The sequence below is a fragment of the Microtus ochrogaster genome, linkage group LG4, assembly GCF_000317375.1.
Source record: "Microtus ochrogaster isolate Prairie Vole_2 linkage group LG4, MicOch1.0, whole genome shotgun sequence".
Taxonomy (NCBI): Eukaryota; Metazoa; Chordata; class Mammalia; order Rodentia; family Cricetidae; genus Microtus; species Microtus ochrogaster.
Window position 1 is genome coordinate 62,184,464 of NC_022030.1, and position 23,311 is coordinate 62,207,774.

General features: G+C 47.6%; 1 protein-coding gene across 9 annotated transcripts in view; it reads right to left on the bottom strand.

Moving 5' to 3' along the window:
- The window catches only part of Agap1 (ArfGAP with GTPase domain, ankyrin repeat and PH domain 1), a 456,884-nt gene that overhangs the window by 251,340 nt on the left and 182,233 nt on the right, over positions 1-23,311 (bottom strand). For all 9 annotated transcript variants that reach the window (XM_005361713.3, XM_005361712.3, XM_013351735.2 and 6 more), the window contains 2 exons: positions 22,833-22,974; positions 19,599-19,733 (listed from right to left, as the gene is read on the bottom strand). In XM_005361713.3, the coding sequence (XP_005361770.1) occupies positions 19,599-19,733; positions 22,833-22,974 (277 nt within the window). The remainder of the gene's footprint in view (positions 1-19,598; positions 19,734-22,832; positions 22,975-23,311) is intronic.

The window sequence follows — 23,311 nt, forward strand, 5'->3', positions numbered from 1 at the left end:
CACACACACACACACACACACACACACACACACACACACACACACACACACCATGCAGATGATCAGGTGAACTACTCAAGCCAAACCAACAGCTCAAAATTTTAAAAAGAGACAGATGAGGAAATCAAGGTCATTGGTACTCAGGTGACAGGCAGAGCCCTAAACAAGGGCATGACACAAAGGCCAGCAGCTGATGTCACCTCAAGAACCTGGGAACAGGTAAGGTTCAGTGCAACCATCAGGTTTTCTTTTAGTGACTTAATACCCTTGACTACTACTGTCCTGAGGTCAAAGGTCTAATCTTTGAAGATATCCATGGTAACGGAAAGCTAAAGAACTCAATTCCATCTCCAACCTCTCTGCATCCATCTTCAGATAGCCTTTAAACTCTCAACAAAAACAGAGGGAACAAGAGATGGCTCAGCAGGTTAAGCACTTGCTGCCAAGCCTGGCAACTGAGTTTGACCCCAGGTTGTACAGTGTGGAAGGAAAAGTGGACCCGCACAAGTTGTCTGTCCTCTGGCCGCTCTGTGCAGGCATGCACTTGAGGAGGGGCGTCTTCTCTCAGCTCTGTTAGCCACGAGGCCTTGCTGGAAGGTCTGGGGACAAGTGACAGTGACACACAGGTTGAATTATACAATGTACTGTGATCTGATTAGAAAGAAGGATGAGGTGACAAAACAGATTTCTGCCCGGTCTTCAGCATGGCTTTGTGCATTAAGACACTGCAGCCCCTCCCCCAACACACACACATACACACATCAATTACTATCACTCAGACAGCACCACCCAGAGCCCTGCCCTTTCTAATGCCTCACCCAGCATTCCTGATGGGGCAGGCTTGCCTTCTGCGACACTACAGTATGCTGGCCATGTAAATGAGATGAGGTCCAAACTGGCAAGACTGTTTGGTGGGTAAAGACACTCGTTGCCAAGCTTGAGTTCAATCTCTGGAACCCACATGGTAGAAGAGAAATGGCTCCTATAAATTGTCCTCTGAGAGTGTGTTCACAGTATGCACAGACAGACAGACAGACACACACACACAGAGCAATATCCTTAACTGGTGAGGAGACCTATGATGAATTTAAAGAGCCCAATAAAATAAGTGATGTAAACGTCTACAGGATTAACAAGGAAGCCTCAACAGTTCTTCTAAGTGGGCTCCAGGTGCCGAAGAGTTAAGCACACAGTGGACAGAAACTTTCTAACATTTCTCTCCTTTAATGAGAAGTTAAGTTTATCAACTGCCATTGTAATTATACAGAGCACCTCGGGTAATTAAAAGGGATCTAAATCTAATTTTATTTACATTTAGAATACCTGAGGTCATCTCTGATCAAGACTTCACATTCGTGACTAATAATACTTCAGTGTTAATTAGAGTTCAGCACAGAATGCGGATTGATTCTGAATCTCTAATTTGCAGTGATTTAGCAACATCGCGAAAGTCCAGGAACCTCTCTCTTCCCGGAACACAGCAGTTCATACAAATGACAGGCACCCTCCAGTTACCAGTACTTCTAACTCAGGAAAGTCTCGGAAGAAGCAGGGACTCTAATTATACCGTGCACTTCTACTTGTGAGAAAACATATTAAATACAAATTGATCTATCTTTGCATGGGATGGCTACGGTGGTATTTTAAATACTCTATTGTGTTGAACTGTCCCTATGTTTTTAAATACAAGCCTTTATAGTGCAATGAACATGCATTTCTGTCCTACTTAGATTTGATGGTGGTAACATGTTGCTATGTCTACTTTACTGCACACCTATGCACCCTCCATCCCTCCACCCTTCTAGCCACCTCCCTCACCCCATTGTCTGACGTGTATCAAACTTCATACAGGTTCAGTTCACTCCCAAACACTTCACCGCAGCAATAAAAGGTTGTAAGACTGTCAGACCAAAAGTTCAACCCATGTCTCCTAAACTCACTGTCTTTCTAGTCAGAATTCTTGCTTTCATCTATCCTAAGGAAATAATCCTATATTTACAAAACAGTGAGAACTGCTGTTCTTTGTGGCATCAGGGCTGGAGCTCCCGAGGAAATACAGGATCTGAAACGTCTGTGGTGGTAGAGGCCAGCTTTAAACATCTACGGGCCAGATCACCACACCGCAGCATAAACACAAACACATGTGCAAGAACACAACCTGTAGGTCACAAAAAATACCACCATCTCCTAGGTGAAAATACTAAAAGCTAAGACTAGACAGACAGTGTGCTGGCTGCAGGTGCAGAGAGCACCCGGGTGATGCTTACGCTCCTCACACAAGCACACACATACACACAGAGACTTCACATATCTCTAATATGTGAATATTAGACCTAATAATATAATAGCCTGTAATAGCCGACCTAATGCTGAACGCTGAAGATCAGCAGAGTCAGGGTGCTGCTCTGTGCCATTTGGGGGTGCTATTACAAGGCAAAGAGTACTTTTATGAGGCAACTCAAAGAAAGCAGGTTTCTCTTTGGGGGTTGGAGTCCTTCTGTTTATTCAGCTGAATGTCACAATTGCAGAAATATTATAAATTGTTTGTTTTTAATTATAAGATATGTGTGTTTGTGAGAATGTAGAGTCCAGAGAGGGTGGTGTTGGATCCCTTGGGGCCAGGCAGTCGCTAGCACCTGACATTGGTGCTGGGAACATTACCTGCTTTTAATTTTTGAACCATTACTGCAGCCCTGTGCATTTTATATACTAACAAATTCTTTACACATGAGCCTCCTTCATGAGACTTCTGGGAAATCACCTTGCACACGAGGGAATCAAAAGAGCTTGCTGGTGCTAGTTATTAGCCCAAACTCTTAGTGCTGCCTCAGACTTGGAGAACGTGATCAGAAAAGAATGTTCTCCCTTCATGGGGTACTCAAAAAACCGCCCGTGGGTGAGACACGCTAAGTGAAAGGCAAATTACAGCTGGAAAATTTAATGTGCCAAATGATCACACTGTCAAAGCAAGCTCGGGATAGTGGGCATTCAGTGGGGCTTTCTCTTCCTTCCTCAAAAATGCACGGAGGAAAAAACAACAAAGGTATCATGTGCCTGTGTTTCTAAAACAGATTTCTCTTGTCATGAAAAAAGTAGTGAAGGGGGAGACTGTAAATATGTAGACTAGCCCACGCTTGCTCCCCCTCCAAGACACTGCAATACTCATACAGTCATGCTCTGTCATGGTGGCCACTCTGTCCCTGCAACTTCTCTGGAGGTCTGTGCTTTGAAAGACCAAATCCACAACCAACACAGCAGAAGAGCATACAATCCAAAGAGTCGCCCAGCAGCACTGGGCCTTCGTTTAGCCTCCTTGAGGCATGAAAGCAAGCCAGAACTCCTAATGGACTGACGACATCCCGGGGTAGAGGAGCCGGCTTATTCCCCAGAGCAAATTGCTGGTGGTTGGGGTCGGGTGGGGTGAAACTGCTTAGGTATTTCTAACTTGTTTATACTGGCTGTGCACAGGTGAGATCCCTCTCCTCTTCAAACCACAGAAGCGATGGGCAGAATCTGGCTTGCCAAAGCCTCTAGATGATTAAGACAAAGCCAAGTGGGGAGAAACCGGCATCCAATGAGACGAGGGCTCCGTTTGGGAAGCACAGCTCGGTATCCACTAACGGTGCAGGTCTTGCGGTGTGCCTTTCTGGCCTCCATGAGCATCCAACTGTCATAACATCTATAATTCAGCACAGAAAAGGCGCCGCAGAGCATTCATTATCAATCTTACAAAACATATAAGGTTCCTCTGCACCTCAATCATTTGCTAACAGTTACAATAAGATTGTATTAAAAATTTAAACTGCCCTACTTAAGCAATTTACCTTCAAACGTCCATTTCCAGGGAATGAGTCCGAGGGACATGAATGTCGAACCCTTGCTCAGATTTATTGCACGGGAGAATATTTCTCCTGATAACGCTCTGACGAGTGAAGTCTAATGACTTTAGTTTTATTACTTTTTAAGCACTTAATGGGAAAATTTAGACATTTTCACAAGACTGAGCTTCAATACGAATGGTACCTTTAAAAAATGACAGGCAGAGGCAGGTCTGTGCGATTACTACAGACACAGGCCAGTGCAATCAAGAGATTCTAAGACAGTGACTAATACAGCAGGTTTGCCTCTGTCATTATCAGTCTGAGCCCTCCCCCACCCCTGCTACACTTTTTTCTTTTTAAACTGTCTTAAATAATAGCCCAGAGAATATTTAGCAAAGACAAGCTGTGGAGAAATTTATCATTATCCATGTAAAATTTTAAAGCCATTAAAAAAGCCCACAGTATTTAATCTTTTCCCCAGCTCTTGCAAACCCCCTTCCGTGGGGAAGTTACAGGGCAAACACCATAACCATCTCAGTGCCGTTCCCTAAGCCCTGGTCAGTATCGGCTGCTTTGACCACCAACCTTCCTAACAGCGGGAAAACCACCTTTGAAACATGGAGATACAAATATGAAAGTTCCCCTTCACTCCAAGTCATTTTCCCTCAACTTCAGCCACAGCTGTGATCACTCAGACTTCAATTAAAGCAGAGGCAGGAATCCTATCAATCACGAAGGGCAATAAATTTCTTATCTTTCTCATTAGCTACCCCGTCGCACAGCTTAAATATAAACATACCTTGCAACAGGACTGTAAATTACTCAGCCCTTGGTGACTCTACCCAGCATCGAAAGAGGCAGGAATGATTTGAGCAAAATCTGAGGCACGATCACCACACTAAAGCTGATTTACACACTTCAGCAAAGTAAAAAGCCTCCAAGAATCATACTGACAGCAGATCTCTTTGAGTTTGTTTATTTGGCTTAAAACTGGTAATGACCTGCCTTTAGTATATGACTAAGCTTTATGTGCAAAATCCAATTTTCTGTAGAAATATTTTTGCTGCATCTGCCAATAATATATCTTGCAGTTACCTGTAGCTATTAATTTCTTAAAAGCTAAACCCTCAACTTTTTTTTAAGCTTTAAAGGAGGAAAAAGTACAGAAAACCAACAAACTGGGTTTTTTTCCCTTGAGATAAAATGGAACACAAGCAGCTCCAGCAAGAGCAGAAATGGCTGTGGGAGGGGCTCCCACAGAGGCCATTACTCAAAGCCCCATCTGAATAGTCTTCACGTATTTTCTCTAATCCTGTAATAAGATGTAGGTTGTGGGTGTGTATCTCCTTGGTGCAAACTTCACTCAGAACACAGTGTTCTGCTACTTTACTGCTGAGCTGAGCGGCTAAGGGGGTCGAGCAGCTGTCCCTGCAAAGAAAGCCACCTGTGCCTCGGGTGTGAGCTTCCAGGTTCCTATCACACTGGGAGCCTAGCTAGAATAATTGTATCTTTCAAATTAAAATGGAGGCAACACAGGGACTTCCACTATTTTCAGCCCACAAGGCAGGCAGGTTTCTGCTGATCACACCTGAACCCATGCAGGGCAGGCAAGGCTGAGGCAAGGCTGAGCCTCTACTCTAAGCAAAGGGCAGCCCTGGCTGTGACAGCACTGCCACCTAGTGGCCTGCACTTGACTTGCCTGGCATAACCAAGGACCAAAGAAGGCTGTTCTGACAGCCCCAGAGGACTTGTCATAGGAAACAAGCTGAGATAAAAACCAGAAGCCAAGTCCGGCCAAGACAAGCCCCAAAACCCCTTGCTGGGGCTGACAATGTGTGACCAATGGCTTAGAACAGCTGTCATTTAAAATCCACAGCACTCCAGAGCCAGAACAGCTACAAACCACCTTCAGGAAACTGTCATTTCCCCAGCTACTGAGACTCTCTTCTGACTAGAGTTCTTGGTGAGTACGTAACTTACAGATGGCCCAACAACTGTGGCCAGTGGGATGGAGAGTCCTGGACACAGAACTGTTGGTGTGAACTCTGGCAGGGACCGGGCCTTTCAATGCCGCAGTTTCCTTACTGAGAGGCACACACACAGTATCTGTATCAGCTGAGAGACACAAGACACGGCCTGGTAATGATAACGCGGCACGGGATACAGAACAAGCTTGGCAGCCCTGGCTCTAGATGCAAGACTGAGGCAGGTGGACATGGAAGACATTTCTGTAAGACGCTAATCCTCTGCTGGGCCCTGCTAGGGGCACAAGCAAGCAAGACTGGGGACAGAGAAGATTTAGAAAGACGAAGCACAGCTTCAAGAGTGAAGGAGCAGTGGGATACGGAGCTAAGCATCAGATTCTCGGCACTAAAGCACTGGCCTCCATCGGAAGGTGCCCTCTGATTACACCTATATTACAAAGCCCTCTGGACAGGTGGGAAGAAAGCATTGAGAGGAAACGTGTGGACCCACACAGGGTGGATGAGGTGGACATGGGGAGGAAGGGCTGAAATGGTACCTAGTGGTACCCAGAGAACCTCTGAGATACCCAAACCCTGGGGAAGAACTCTGAGAGCCCCCGGTGAAGCATGGCAGGAAGGCAGAGAGGGTGTAGTGATGATGGGCACCACAAACCCACCACCCATATGTAACAAATACAAATGTTTTCCCTGCCTGTTCCAGCTCTGTACTTGCCAAGGGAATCCATCGGGCCTCAGACACCTTAGCACCTCTGCCTTGGGCATGAAGACACACACCTTCCCAAGAACATTCTTGCATGACTGCTAAGCCACTGGCTACACTGAGAAAAGGTGTATGTGTTCCAGTGTGTGAGACCAAGGCCACCTCAGAGAGTCCTGGTGCTAGGCTTGGGTCTTGAGATGGGGCAGGAGGGAGGCACAGGTACAACATCCTCTCCTGCAGCAGAAGACAGAGCAGGCAGCACTTTAGGGCACTGCATCTGTTGATGGAGTGTTGAGTGTGCCCCTCATCTGAACACGAGCTGCCCTGTGCTCCAAGGGGGCAGCAAGTGTGGACATGGAGAGAGGGAACCGGGAAGGACTCTCACAGCTGCACACGGTCTCTCTGGGGTGGCTCTGCACACACTATTTCTAGGCCTCCGTCAGTTCTGTTATGCTCACTTCCCCACTTCAGACTGTCTGCAGCACAGCCACTCCTGGAAGAGGTGCTGGGATGATGCCGCCACTGGGCTAAGAGGACCACAGCCCAATCTTTTCTCTTCAGTGCTTCCAATAGTGGAAAATCTGGGCAGCAGAAAGGCTGAAGGAACTTGAGGTTCTGGAAGGAAGGCTCCAAGCTGGAGCTGGCATCTACTGTGTGCAGGGCTTGGTGAGCTGCACTGGGTCTCTTGGATAGAGGCGGCCATGGCAGTTCCATGCAAATGAGTACCAAGTAAAAGCCCGGAAGGGAGGTGACTCTCCACAGGCAGGAGGTGTCTTAGCTACAGAGGTGGCCTTCTCTAAGGAGCTTCACAGAGAGCGAAGAAATTTCACCCAGCGGCAACTGTAAACCATCCAGTGTGTGTTGGGGACTGAACTCTGGTCCTCTGAAAGAGCAACATGTGCTCCTGTTGTAGCATCGCTCCAGCACCTCCAATTTTATTTTGAATGTTCTAGAAATTAACAGAAGTGCAGTAATTATAAAATGTTAGGCCAGGACTATAGCTCGGTTTTTAAAGTGCTTGCCTGGCATGCACAAAGCTCTGGATTCGAACCCAGAACCACATAAAGTAGGTGTGGTGGCAGGAATATGAAAGGCTCAAGGACACCCTTATAGAGCTGAGGCCAGGCGGGAGACAGGAAAACCTATTCCGAATAAACTAAAACAAAATGCTGTGTCTAGTGGTGGGGTTCACGGACCATTTTTATTGGCATCTTTGTTGGGTTTTTCCTAACATGTTTCATGTTTCTGAGCAGATACAAAGTATACACAAACCTACTGAAATCTACTTTACTAGAAATGCATGTGAATTTTAACTGTGAGAGACGTCAGGACGTGATGGCATCAGCAGGCAATAAAGTCATCTGCTTCCAGGGCCAAAAAGTCCTGCATCCAATCAGGCTGCCTCTGCTGCCATCTTCCCAGTGACCAATGGTGGAGGGTGAGGTGGCATGTGACTCGGTTGCTTTTACACAACAGCTTTTAAACCCCACCCCATTCTGCAGGTGGCATTTTCAGCAGCGGAGTGGCTGCCTGCTAGAACAGCCTTTATGGAGCACACGCATTCCTTACGGATCACTTCATTCATCACACCTTCCTAACAGCCCCAACCCGTGCATGCGGCACCAACTGGAGTGACAATTTGGAGGACAGAGGATGGGCCAGTGAGGCTCTAGGATCTCTGCTGCTTGAATGTGTTTTCAACTTTATTATCATAGCGTATGCTTGTGTATATACATGATGTGAGTGTGCGTGCATGCATGCATCACAGCACGTATGTGGAGGCCAGGGGACAACTATGCATCATTGACTGTCTCGTCCTTCCTTTAGGTGGGCTCCAGAGATCGAACTCAAGATCATTAGGTCAAGTTTGTGCAGCAAGCCCCTTTCCTCAACAAGCCATCTCTCCATCCCCTAAAGCGCAACTTTTAATAACATGTCAGTATTATCCACCAAAACAGCAAAAGAAAATCTAGATTGAGATTAAAATGCTTATGGCACCCCCTAGTGGCAGCTCACGAGATTACAAAAGCACTGGGCCTTGCCTGCATACCTTGTAGACTCTGTGAAGAAAGGAAGATGGACATAGTCTGCATGCTGGCTATAGCCAGTCAGTCCAAGACTCTAACTATATGAAACACAAAGCACTTGAAGCATTTTGGTACGATAACAGGTAAGATTTTAACCACAGTGGACTAAGGACATGATTCTGGTAAGGACTCGCTTGTCAGAATCTGGGTTTGAGCCCCAGCACTGCAAAGGAAAGTAAATAAATACATAACTAAGGTCTTTCCAATGGACACTTAAAACCAAGGTAACACAAAAGTCAAACACAGAGGGCTGAATGTGTCTGTTCTCCACTGAGCATGCATGCCCCAACAGGATGGCAGCCCCTGCTCACCAGAGAAGGAGGGTGAAGCCAAACAAGGCCTTGGGCCTCTCTACCTCTAAAAGCCACCCAGTCCATAAGTCAGGCAAGAACTGAATTCATACAGTAAGTACAAAATACTGGTGCAAAGATGGGTGTGTTTCCTAGCATGATGGCACTGGTATTTGTATTTTCTTACTATTGTCACGAAATTAAATATAAATGGCTGCCCGAGATCTGAGACCAGAAACTCACAGCTGGCACAGCAGAGGGTGAAATGACACAGGCGGGGTGGCAGGGTGCAGGCCTCTCTCACAGCAGGGGTGACGGGATGAGAGTTTCACTGCCTTCTCTGCTATGCCCTTGCTCAGAAGCCTAGGCATCCCCAACTGAGCAAAACCCAGGTTTGCACATCAGGTACCAGGGACGTGTTCTTGGTGAAGGGGGCCAGCACACACGGGAAACTGTGATTGAGACCGGGGTGGCACCCGAAGAGCCAGGTACAAAGTGAGGCATCTACCATCCATACCCTTTCGGGAGGGGAGCCCCCATGTCCACAGCTGGCCGTGGAACGAGTCTTTTTCTTCTGGTTGTCAAGATGGCTCAGCACATAACAGCAGTTGCTGTGTAAGCCTGGCAACCTGAATTTGACTCCCAGAACCCATGGAAAGCTATCCTCTTATCTCCATGTCTCTCTCTCAGTATGTGTCTCCTGACCTGCCCCCCCAAAATAACAATAATAAATTAAACAATAGTTAAGTATTTACTTCTACTGCAATGACTTGTTGGAGACGGGTGTCCCAAACATGGAAGAACAAGGTACAGCTGGCTGCTTTCGGTGTGTGGGGAGATGCTTTAGTGTCTGGAAACACTGCTGTGGGCAGAGCAGTCAAGAGTGAGGTCACAGTCATAGCCCCAGTGGCTACGGCGGAGGCAGCTGTGCTAAGGTGCTCTGGCCAAGGCAGCCCCAGCACGTCTCTGGCTAGTCGTGTGTACGGAAAGGATGCAGTCAGTACCAGGGCTGCTAGAGTCAACCCAAAATAGAACACAGGGAGCAAGGTCTCTGGGGCTCCCGACGGGTGGGGAGAGCTGGAGGAGGCACACTACTTCTGGGGGCTCAGAGTCCCCAGCTACATGCATGCTTGGAGACCAGTCCTGAATGCACTCCAGGCTACTGGGAAGTGCACACCTATAGGAACAGGAAGTCGCTGTGTGCCACACGCACACCCTTCCCACCTAAGACACTGACTGCTGCCTCTTATGAACTACTTTTCCTATTAAATGAAGACCTATTCAAAACAGAACTTGATCATCTTTCTGTCGATAAGCCAATGAAGGTTTTCATATGAAGACAAACATTTGGACAGATGCATGGAGAGACAGCTGCAGGAGGAAACCCAGGTGTGCACAGGCTCCAAGATGGCTGCTGGACATCAAGGACCAGTGGCTCAAGCCTGTGATCTCAAAGCTCAGAGGGCTGAAACAGGAAGAATGAAGTTCAAAGCCAGCCTGGACTAGAGTGAGATCCCGTCTCAAGAAAACAAAACAGGGCTTCAAGTTTTCCAAGTCTATAATTCAACAAGTCCTCGGTTCTCACTTCTTAGGCTGGAGTGCTATGCCAGGAGGTGAGCCATCCAGTAAAGCCTGCCACGCACTGAAGCACTGATTCTGCAGAGACATCAACAAAGCTGGAAGACCAGAGTCTAGGAGACCAGCAGCCATCAGAGCCATTCAGGGAACCAAGCCAAAGTCCAGCAATCAAAGCACAGAGAAGGCGCCTGCGTGCACACCACACCTCGGGAGAAGGTGTCCGAGTGGTCATACCCAGGATGTATGTGTTCATCCCCATGGCTCACCTCCTGTGGTTTATAACTTTGGAGACAATGAACCACATCTCCCTACTCTACTGCTCAGAGCTTTGCAGTAAACGTTTCCTTTGGACAAATGAGTATTCCGCTCTTCCAGGTTCACGCTGCTCGAATCAAGAAGCCTGGGGTAGCTGTTTGCATACTGCACACATTAACCCCAGAATTCAGAGCTCATCTCTGAGGACACCAGTCATTTTACTCCAAGCTCCCCAACTCTGGGGCCAACACCTGGTCAGGACCACTCTACGACACAGGAGAAATGTCACAATAAACACTTCCCACCTTACAAGGTCAGTATTGTGAGGATCACATCTACTTCTCCACGAACTTGGCGAGTGGAGCGCTGCCGGTCAAGCATTCGCAGCCTGTGCCTTGATGAAGATTATTAAAGCAGAGGAGAGGAGTTACCAAGCATGAACTTCAAACGAGGGGAGACATCAGCTACAGACTGTAACCGCTCTCAACTGTCCTATTTAAGGGACATTTCTTTATTCTTCTGATCAACGCCTCCACGGAGGGCTAAATAGGTCAAAAAGCACATCACTGTTCAATCATTTTAAAAACATTAGGAAGAGCAGAGTGCCATAGCATTATGAACAGATTATGAACAAAAATAAAAGCCATTTGTATGCATTAATGATACATCAAGCTAATTCAAGCTGGCGAAAGTCATTAGGGGAAAATCCTGGGGCAAAACATGGCAGTGACGCCGAGACACAGACGTGGAGTGAAATAACCATTTTCTATGTCATTGATAAAATTAATTCTATGAGCTTGAGATGAGTCCTAACATGAACATCAAAACAGAGAGCAGTCGCTAACAGTGTGCTTAATGACCTAATTCTGGCATCGTGAGAGTTGACACAGACGTTTCTTGCAGATACAAGCATCCGTGCACAGAGCATTTCCCAGAAGAGGCACAGCATGGAGAATTCCAGATTTAGGGTAAGAAACTGTCACAACAGACCACAGCCTCCATCTCTACACCAACCTCCATGCTACCGACTGTTTGCCTGCAATAGAACTTGCTGTCTTCCTACTGGATGTCGCTGTAGTGAACGCTGGGGACGGCGAGCTTACAAAGAAAGGTTGATGTGGACTCAACGGTTTGAGAGTTGTTCCCATGGTGAACTGGGACTGGGCTCACTGTTCTGCCCTCAGACGAGGCTGGCATGTCCCTCTGTGAGCAGGTAAGGTGCCGTGTGACTAGAACGCGAGGGCCTGAAGTCCTCGTACCAAGTTCTACCCCCGAAAGGTTCCATTTCCCCATCAATGAAGCTGAAGACCAAGATGTCAGTTAACACAGGGACCACGGGGACACTTCAGATCCAAAGACAGACAGACAAACTTTCCTCGAGAGTGACCCAAGACGTGATGTAAGATGCACAAGCACGTTAAGGCCAGCCTAGGCTACACAGTAAGATCCTGTCTTCAAACAAAACCAGACCAAAAGAACTGGGCTATAAGTCAGGCCCAGGTTGGTGTCCAATACCACACGAAGGAGGCATAGTAGCTTTCACCAGTAATTCTAGCTCTTGAGAGGTGGCGGGAAGAAGCTCGGAGTTAAAGTTCATCATTGGCTACACAGCGAACTCAAGGGTAGCCTGGGCTACATGACACCCTGTCCCCATAAGAAATCTCAGAACTGACCCCCAATCATTACGGCAGCAGCTGTGGTCTGAACCACAGACCTTAACCATCATTACGACAATGTCCACTGAAACATGTCCATTTTGCATGGGTGACTTTAGACACATCAATAAGCTAAGGCATGAACTCTTTAAAAGTCTGTCCTCCGAGTTCACTGAACAGCCCAATGGACCATAGATAAAAATGGCAGGTCCAATGGAACAGGCATACTCATAACTGAAGTGATTGAAATAATAACGTTCAGAAACTTTGGCTGAAAAGAATCCCAACCCACTGTGGAAAAGTTCAGCGTCACTTCTTAAACTAACCTCACCCTGCCACCATTGTGTTTACAGAGTGCACCAGAGGCTGCACCAGATGTGTGGCTCGTCCAAAGGCCATGTGCTTGTCCGGAGCGCAACATGGATGTCAGAATTTCTGAATATAAATTTAATATAAAAAAACAAATATTCTCGTTTATTCCTTTTCCATCTTTAAAGTCTCTGAATATGTTTCATTACACAACAGCCTATATCTTAGTGTTGACACTAATTGTTTCAGTCTATGCTTGAACCCTCTGACATGAGGCTACTGTAGGCTGGAAAACTTACTTGATTTGAAGGGACACGTGCATACAAAGTTACTGGCGATATCATATAATACACACTATGTATGCAGGGGCTGGAGAGGTGGCTCAATAGATAAGAACACGAGCATTGGAACTCATGTTCAATTCTCAGTACCTATGTGACGGCTCATAACCATCTGTAACTATAGCTCGAGTGAATCTGAAACCTTCCTTGGGTCCCTGCAGGTGCCAGGCATATGAAAATGGCACACAGACATTCAAAATACACTCACGCACACCACTAAAAATTAACTGATCCCATATGCACAAAGCTACAGCACAGAGAGAAGAGAGGTTAACCCTGACCTACCCAGCTTTCTCCCACCTATGGCTGGATCAGATGTGAGCTCCTGAGCCCAAGCTGACTGCCTGGGAGACAACCCGCTGATTCAAGTTTCTATTGGACTGTACTGTGTAAGGTGCCATCAGGCGATGACAGCCAGAGACACTTCCTGTTGACACGGACAGCAAGGTGGTCACCAATCATCTTAGGAAGCATCTGAGGAGGCTCACTGGCTGCCTCTCGAGCTTGGAACATGCTTTCTGTCCCTCTTCTTACTTCAGCAGTGGATGGCAACACTGAGCCTCGTGCAGGGGAGAAATCTCCCGTTGCCTTTCGCTCTTGTTCTGAGATGCCACACCCCACTAACCAAGTGTCCCTGGAACATCAGCCTGCCTACCCCACCCCACCACAAAGCAGGCCCTTATTGTTGTGAGGAGAGTGTAGCTCTAGCTGTGACAATTCTAAGAGTCTTAACAAGATTTCAACACTGAAGATCAGTAAGCATTGTGGGGAACAGGAGAACTGGGGAGGACATGGAAAAGTATAGGCAGAACAGAAATGGCAGCTTCGTGGGGCACCAGAGGCATCGTGTGACACTGGGAGCAAATCCTTCACCAGAACCAAAGAGAGCATGTTAACAGAGCCTGGCTCCTCAGTACCTCTGTCCAATTATTCTCAATGCCCCAAACACTTTCAGATCACCAATGGCTGGCTTGCTTGCTTCCAAAAATGAAGTCTTACTTGAATGTATCCTTTTGCCAAAATGCATTTAATTTTCCATAAACAAAGGAGAAAACCAATGATAAAAGAAATAAGTAAGAACCCCTCTGCCTCCCAAATGAGGATGAAGGATGAGGCAGGCCTGAGTGACGGTTCTGTGGCAGCAGCACGACAAAATGGCCTGAGATGCCCTAGCCCAGACAAAGACCTGTATGTAGTGATGCTCTAGCATGTGCTTGGGCTACACAAGCAGGCTCCTTAACACAGCTACCATACTCTGGGTGCTTCAGCGATTAGGACGGGGAAGTTGCAGGTGTGTGTTAGCAGGGTGCTTCTGTTTGTACCAGGATCTCCATCTGTGGGAGCAGTAGAACCAAGGTAAGCTGAGCCTCCTATGTGGCCAAGAAGCCGGCGACCTCTCGGTACAGGTTCCCAACCAGTATTTTCACACAGGTTAGCTGTCTGTCACCAGGCAGGGACAGGAGGCAACAGAATGACTAAACACAGCTTTCCAGATGTTAATTGAAATATAAATGTAACCCAGCAAGAGTGGTGGAGTTAAATCAGAAGACTGTAACACATTCCCAGAACAGAAGCCACCCTGACAGATGGCTGCCACGTGCCAGGATGACAGGTGTCAGCCCACAAAGGAAGCTCTGGGAAGTGAGGGCCAGGGGCGCGACCATGGGTTTCGGAATCTTCTGACAAGGGGTTTCCCGTTCGCCTGCACCACAGTGGAAGCTCATCATTTCATTTGACAAGATCAGCAAATCTAAACAGGAAAGAACTCCCACGTGAGATCTGTGGTGGTTTGAATAGGAATGGTCCCCATAGACTCATATATTTGAATGCTTGGTCCTTAGGGAGTGGCACTACTTGATAGGGATTAGGAGGTGTGGCCTTGTTGAAGCAGATTTGGTTAGCGGAAGAAATGGATCATGGGAGTGGGATCTGGGCTTTCAAATGCTCAGGCCAGGCCCAGTGTCTCTCTTCCTGCTGCCTGATGATCATAATGTAGAACTCTCAGCTACTCGTCCAGCACCATGTCTGCCCAAGTGTTGTCATGCTTCCTGCCATGATGACAATGAATTAATTAAACCTCTGAACCAGTAAGTCAGTCCCAGTTTAAATGTTTTCCTTTGTAAGAGTTTAAGTGACCATGGTGTCTCTTCACAGTAACAGAACAGTGACTAAAACAAGATCTGTAGTCCTAGCACTTGGGAGGTAGAGGCAGGAAGAACATAGTTCAAGGTCATTCTCGGCCACACAGTAAGATCAAGGCCACTCAGGGCCACAAAGGAAAAGACACTGTCTTAAACCTCTCCCTCCCCGCTCCCACCTCCCTACATTCCTCTCTCTCTCTCATCTACACATAGCAATTTTTAAAAATTCAATATCAATAATAGCAAAACTTTTGTTTAGAACAAGAAAACAGCAACAGAAAAATCATTATCTGAAGAAAGAAACTAATTTTTCTCTAACTCATTATTTTCACATATCCATTTAAGCCCTAAGAGAACAAGTACACAGACTGTTCAAAGGATTTAATGCTATCAGAGAATGACTGCTTTAACTCTCAAAACATGGAAGCCAGTATGTGGCTTTCTCCCAGATACCCCAAGCAGCAAAGAACTGCAGAAAAGCAGACAGACTGAAGACACTGGCAGAAGTAGACCAGAGAATGAAGACAGGCCTGAAGCCCACAGCTCCCAAGCCTATGCACCTGGCTTGCAGCTGCCCCAGGCACCTCCCACAGCTGCCCACACCTGTGCACCTGGTTTGCAGGTGCCCCAGCCACCTCCCACAGCTGCCCAAACCTGTGCACCTGGTTTGCAGGTGCCCCAGCCACCTCCCACAGCTGCCCAAACCTGTGAACCTGGTTTGCAGGTGCCCCAGCCACCTCCCACAGCTGCCCACACCTGTGAACCTGGTTTGCAGGTGCCCCAGCCACCTCCCACAGCTGCCCACACCTGTGAACCTGGTTTGCAACTGCCCTGGCCACCTCCCCAAGATACCACTAGTAATCCAGAGGGCTACATGCCTTAGGTCAGAGTCAGATGCCGGATCCAATCAAACAGAGTACACTAACCCTGTAAAGATTATTCAGAGGACTCCATGGAGATCAGACTGTCCTACTCCACAAGCCCACATAAACAAGCAGGGTGCGCAGGCTGAGAAGATGGGGAGAGGGCAGAGAACACCCTGGACCATCATACCCATCCCTACTTCTTCAACGTGGGCAAGCAGCAGCTTACATTTCAAGCAAACGACCACCCTCCCAAAGCTGGTGGACCCAAACCTTCTAATGGATGGAACCCTTATACTGCACATGCTGCCCACCTCCAGCCTAGTACACCTAGTACAAATGCCGAGCCTAGGTGAGCAATGAGCAACATAGCCGGGCCACACACCTCCAGACCCCAGGCTACAGAATGTCCGAAGTGCCACGCACAGGCCACAGGCTCAGAGGCAAGCAGACAGAATTCTGCTTCTCTTCCCATGTTACAATTTACTCATTTTGGAACACCAAGAGGCCACACTGACACACGATAATTGTCTTAGAGCTGGCCAGCCAACCAGTGGGAACGCCAATGCACTCTCAAGTCTGAGGACCTGGCTTGCTGGGTTTTAATGACCAAATGGCCCAGAGTCTGGTTAAGGTTTAAAGCTCTGGGCTCCCCACAAGGCAGAGGCAATGCAAGCTATGTCCTTTCAATCAAGTTACCTCGTTTCTTTTCCTGAGCCTCAGGTGCACGTGCATATCTATTTCTCTGTGGTACTGGGAACTGAACTGTGGGCCTCACACTCACTCCCCAAGGGTTTTACCACTGAGTCACGTTCCTTGTTCTCAATTGAGTTTTCTTTCTCTTTCCTTGAGACAGGATGCTGCCATGTAGTCCAGGTGGGCTCCCAGCTCATGACCTCCCTGCCCCAGCCTCTTGGTGCAGAGACTGCGCTCCTCAGTCTCTGTAAGTTTAAAGAGGCTGAGGGTTGCTTTGTCTTTTTCCCAAACACTTTGCAACCACTTACTACACTTAGGCTCTAATGAAAGGAGCTTCTGGTTTAAGTAAGAGAAAACATCTACCACGTAAAGACCACGTATGTGCAGGAATATAACCTCAATCTAATTTTTAAAAACTTCTCTTCATATAAATGAAAACACTTTAAAAACAAACAAAAATCTGCCACGTTTGGGTGTTCTGGCGCTATGGCCATTACTTCCTTTTGAGACTCTAAAAGTCAAATGCTTATTGTGTTTGTTCTAAAATAAGTACAATGAATGGAAGTCTGCAGCCTGTGGGAAAAGACCCCAGAACACACTGTGACCTCAGCGAGAGGACGGGGAGTGGGTCCACACTGACATTACTGGAGCATTTTCGTCCCGGCATTGGGAATGAGCATCTTCCCTTCCTGGAGAGGACAACAGGATGCCTCTGTCCCACAAATGGGTGTTAGGTGTGACCCCAAGCTTTCTACTGTGTGCTGGGGACTGAGCATCTATGTTGACCAAACTCCTACCTCGAACTCTGACCCTTCCCTGCCTTCATGAAGACACTGTAAACAGGGCGGCAGGCCCTCATCAGGCCCTTGAACTTGGGTTCTGAGCATCCAGACTTATGGGAAAAGCTATCTGTTGTCTGAAACACTGTATAAGAATATGCTGCTGCATCAGGAGTGAACTGGAATGTTTCCCTGGCCTTTCCCGGTTTAGTGCCATGGCCCTGATGCCCCATTATCAATCTGCATGGTTATGTGTGAACTGGTTCCTGCCATTATAGAAAACTCACGAGCATTAAACAGGATAAATGTAAGAAACAAGAAGTCATGGAAGAAAGTGAACCCATACAAGCATGCTCTGGTAGCCCACGAGGAACAACCATTCCCTGAGGGCTAGAGGTACCTGTCTTAGGCATGGCGTCTCTGCTGGAACTCCTCTGAGCCCTCTACAGTCTCTAAGCAGGCGGCTGTATCATAGAAGTCTAGCTATGGATGCAGGTAGTCAGCCAGGTCTGCCTATGACCCTGTCGGGACTTTCCAATCTTTCAGCCAACTTGGTCAGCTTGCACTGGTGCCTGGGCCATTTAACAGTGATTGTAAACTTCGCTGTGAGTCAGAATGCATGCCTTGGAAAGACCTCAAGTGTTTCCTTGCTTAATCTTTACAGCTCCTTGGTTACCTGGGGAGCAGCCCTGAGGCTGACAGCAGGGTGGCTGCAAACTATGTGCTGCAGGCACAGGTGCCTAAGGAACCCAGATGCAAGGGAATGGGGAAGGGAAGGCAGAACCCAGAGCCGTCATGCTGCTTCTCAGGGCAATCCTCGACTTCCTTGACTTGTTACCGGGAAGGATGAAAAGCAGAGTGAGACAGAAGGAACAAAACAGGACCAAGTGCCAGAAAGCAGGTGACTGTGAAGCAGAGGAGGAAAGAGATGGCAAAGTTCTGGAAGAGCCTGGCTGCCACAGGACGGGGGAGAATACAGCCATGGAAATGTGGTCAGTGCTCACTTTACTACAACAGAAGAGCGGTCCCCACAATCCAGCTGGGGAGTTGGTGGGATATCCCAGACCACTTAGCCAAACAGTGCCAAGATTACGGTTTCTGTTTTCTGATTGGGTCTCCTGCAACCTAGGCTAGCCTCAAACCTAAAATATAGCTCAATTCCTGAACCTCCTGACTCTACCTCCAAATGCCGAGGTTCCAATCATATGCCACTGTACCTAGTTTACATAGTGCTGGAAGCTGAACTTAGGACTTCAAGCACGTTACACAGATATTCTGCTGACTAAGCTACACTCTCAGCCCCTGTTCCCGGACTGCATCGCTGGTTAAGTTTTGTTTGGGGTCTATGACCAGCAAGGCTTTTGACCTTTACCCTTCTCTAAGGATCCCAGGCCTGTATTACTCTGTTCCCTGCCAATCTCCGACACAGAAGCAAGGGGCCAGAAGTGGCTTGTCCTGTGTAGATTTAGACCAAAGGGCTCTGGACTGACTTCCCCCAACTGCCATCAGAAACAGGAACTTTCCTGGGGAGTTTCCTCCTAAGACCTCAACTTTAAGCTGCTTTTTCTGCAGAACTTCTAGTCCCCGAGGCTAGAGGCTAGAGTCCCCTTCCTTCTGTCCTGTCTTACTGGGTTTTTTCTCATAACTTACAGCTGGCATCACCTTCACTGACATGAGTATGTCCGCGCCCCCCCCTCCCCCAATGGCACTGTCTCTAGAGGTGGGCAGTCAAAAATAAACCAGTAAGATAAAACAGTTCCTTGGGCTGGCCCACACTCTTAGTCCCAAGTTATAACTTTATTATTTGGGGTTCAAAGTTTTTTCCCCAGGAACAGATGTCAAATATTTAAGCCTTTCATCCTGAAGACAGAGCCAGGTTGAGAAGGAGCAGTTACAGCCATGAATCTGAATACGGTAGCATTGATGGAGCTTTGAGTAGCACAGTGACACACAGGTGCCATGGAGGACTGCTCTACAGTGCCCCCTCCTCCTTTGAGCACAGGTCTGAAGGTGGAACTAGAAGCTGCCGCGTGCTCCAACACAGACGCCCACACACTGCAGGGTGGGAGTCTTATGTCACAAAGCCCTAGGCATTTACCGTCCTGGAAGACCCGCTCCACGTTGAGCCCATAGGTGGCGCACGTCTCATAGTACGTGCACCGCTTCAGGTCATTGGAGAGTTTCCGTGCCCTGGCATCATCGATGACCCGCGGGTTGGTGGAACTTATGGCATCTGCAACAGACAAGGACAGTGAGCTCGTTAGCAATTGCTTCCCACAACTCTAAAACCCACGTGACAAACCTGTTGCACAGGCATTGCTTTCTACTGTTCTGGGACCCTTGCAACTCAAAACCCATCATAGCCAATGCAGATATCATTCCTCCCAGAAGCTGCAATTCTGAAAATAATTCACCCAAAATAACAGGCTCAAGCTACAGAACAGTGGGGGCAAGGAGGACCGCCCCTGCCCTGACATTTGGGAGGACTGCCTTCAAGGCCAGCATGAAAAGATTCATAAACCTATCCTTTGGGCTCACTTTCTGGTCTCAAATAAATAAATATATAGATAACAATAACAAAAACAAACATAAACCCAATATTGATCTGGGACATTCAGTGACAATACCATCCCCAACAGTTCCTCAGAGACAGCCCACCAGCGAACATCTGTCTTGCTGGACAAGTGCGTCAACAAATCATTTACACCAACTACGGAAAGAGGCCCTTTAGAAAGGTCTAAACATCCCTTCAAGCAAAACAGGAAGGGGAAAAAAACAATTAGAAACCATAACTTCTTAAATTCTGTGTGTAATTCGGGAAGCACAGGCCATTGAGACCCCACCTAAGCCCTCATTTTATTTAGCCTGGGGCCCCGACAATCCTGCAGCTGCTCCTCCCACAGATGAATACAGTTCTGTGTCACAGAGGCGTCTCGGGGCCTGCAGCTAGGCTCAGCTCTACCTGGCCCCATCTTGCACCCACTTTAACTTGGCAATTTTCCAAACCCTGCTTCTCCTTCTATTTGCAAGTCTTTGGGGGTAGAGCTGACCTAACTTAAAGAACACTGAGCCACCCCCCCACCCCCACCCCAAGAGTAGGCACAGCACTCATCCTTGCCTTAGAAGACACACTGAGCTCAGCAACTCGCCAGCACTGACCTCTGAAGGTCTAGTATACATAAGGGTGAACGGCTCTTCAGCTCCTTGCAACTTAACAACCTCTGGCCTCTAAAACTCCCTTCCCTAGCCAGTAGAAAGGAAACTGTATACCCTCTCCTACCACCTAACCAGCCTTACTGCCTATGGCAGCAGTAGTGGCACAGGTGTCTTGGAAGCCCAGTGAGCACGGGTACTGACAGCAATCATGGGGAAGTCACATACAGTCCAGCTTCTTGCCGTAAGTGCCCTGGGTCCCATAGCCCATCACCAGCAAAAATCTAAGCAGGGCCTCGGAACAACTGGTCCCACATTGAGATCTAAGAGATAAAAATAAACCTCGACCAAGGTCAAATCCTATGTTCACAGACAGATCCTTGACATATGACTTCCTTCTACCCATTCCTCAGTTTACCCTTCCAGAGCACTGCGAGACAAGCAGGGTCACTGGTCACAGTAGCTCTGGTCTAGGTGTGTGTGGGCCCAAGGCTTCTCCACCAACAAAAACAAACACTGGTAAGCATGAGAAAATGCAGTAATCTAATCTATCCTTTCTAGCCGAGCTGCGAGCCATGCGTCACCAAGAGTAAGAAAGTACTGCAGTCCACAAGGCTCTTAACACACCAGGCCAGCTGCTGGGAACTGCCTGGTCAGCCAGAGGGGAAGCACTCATTCAAAATTCCTCTCTCCTGCTCCAAGACAGCTGTGGGGAAAACCTGCCCACGAGATGCATGGGCCTCAAACACCATTTGAAGGCCTTCCAGAGCAGTATCTCAGCCACGTTGCCCATGCTGCCCACTGCCATCCTCTGGGGGTAGGATTCAGGACGTCCTTAGGTACAAAATGCAAAGATGTGCCAATCCCTTCCATGAGATGGTGTGATACTTGAATATGACATGTATTATCTGCCTACATACTTCAACTCATCTCTGGGTTACCTACGATATCTGTATAGCATGTGCACCATGTACAAAACTTACAAATTCAGTATAGACTTCTTTAAAAAACAATGTCTCTTTAGATAGAATCCCACTGTGTAGCTCTAGCTGGTCTGGAACTTGTTACAATGACCAGGCTGGCCTTGAACTTCCACTTGAGCGTTGCTATCAAAGGCACAGGCCACCATACCAGGACATTGTTTTGTATTTTGAGACATTCTAATTCTGTAGCCCAGTCTAGCCTTTAGTGGCTATCTGTCTTCCTCAACCTCCCTAGTGTCAGGACCACACGCGTGCACCACCACACATATATTTAGTATTCTGAATCCTCTGTGGTTGGGCCCCATGAAGACAGGAAGGTTAATGGCACAGCAGTAAGAACCAAGGCACTGTCTATAGGTGACCAGAAGAGGGAGCTCTAGGAACAAAGATGTCTGTTTGGTTTTAGGTTGGGTTGCCCTTTGGAGCTGCAGATTTCAGAAGCAAGAGAGACCACTGCATGCACTAAAACACAAGAGAGAAAGAATGTTCTCCATGAAAATGTAACTCCATTATTTTACAAGTAACAAACTGAGGACATACAGTCTGTCCATCAATACACTGCTTCTCCAACAATGCCCATAGTTTGTCTTGACTGTGCTTCAACTAGTAAATACCAGATTTACCAATTCTAACAGAAATAACAAAAGTAGTTCAAAATTGACAAAAACCAAAAAGGAACATTATAATTTTGCTTAAATTCTTGGATGGACTCCAGTGGCCAATGAGAGTGAGTCTGACTTAGTGACAATCACCTTACTAAGGGGCCTTGACATGGAAGACAGTAAGAACCAGAGCCCCAGGTTCCCTGGGCTGTGAAAAAGCTGCTGAGCGATTCCTGGAGACAGAAAGGGTGAGGCTATCAGAGCTAGTTTTCATTTAAAGGGACACTAAAAGTTGAAATAAATCACATATTTGTTTTAATAAAAATAAATAAAAGCAACCTAATTAAAAGGGGTCTTGTGCAAAAGTCATTAAGGCATCATAATGCAGCGAACACTAGAGTGGGTTTTCCTGAAGCTCCTGGGGTGTCTGTCTGTGGGGTGGGGTCATTTCTCTCTAAGGTTGACTGACTTTTCCATGGAACCAATCCGGAAACGCTTCAGCCCCCACTTCCATCTTCAAGTCATTCCAAATCCCTCCATTCTGGGAACATGTTCACAAAAACCTTCAAACACCCGTGCAGGGCTTGCACTTACCCTGGGTCCCCACCAGCACGAGTGGAATCTCACTGGTGTTCCTGTAGTTGGCCATTCGGCTGTAGTAGTGGTAGACAGTCTGGAAACTGATCTCATCCTCCAGGCTGAAGACAAAAATGACCGCGTCCACCCACATGGCAAACTGCAGAGAGAAGAGTGGAGAAGGGGCAGCTGAGGGGGCGCAGGAGGAGGTGTGAGACTATATCTCTGTGAGCACCAGGACGCCCCGTGGTTGCTGCCTGCTCCCTACTGCTAGGTACTGTGGCTAAGTCACCAAAGTCTTCCATGTATGCATGGGAAAGGGCCCCACCCTCTCGGCCCCGTGTTTCCACCAGGGCCCTTCAGAACCCAGTGTGTGATCTTAAGAGTCGACCTTCTGGCCTAACCCTGTAGATAGAAGGCTCCCCATCTGGAGACAGGTAGGTAGGTAGGTAGGTAGGTAGGTAGGTAGGTAGGTAGGTAGATAGGTAGGTGTGTGT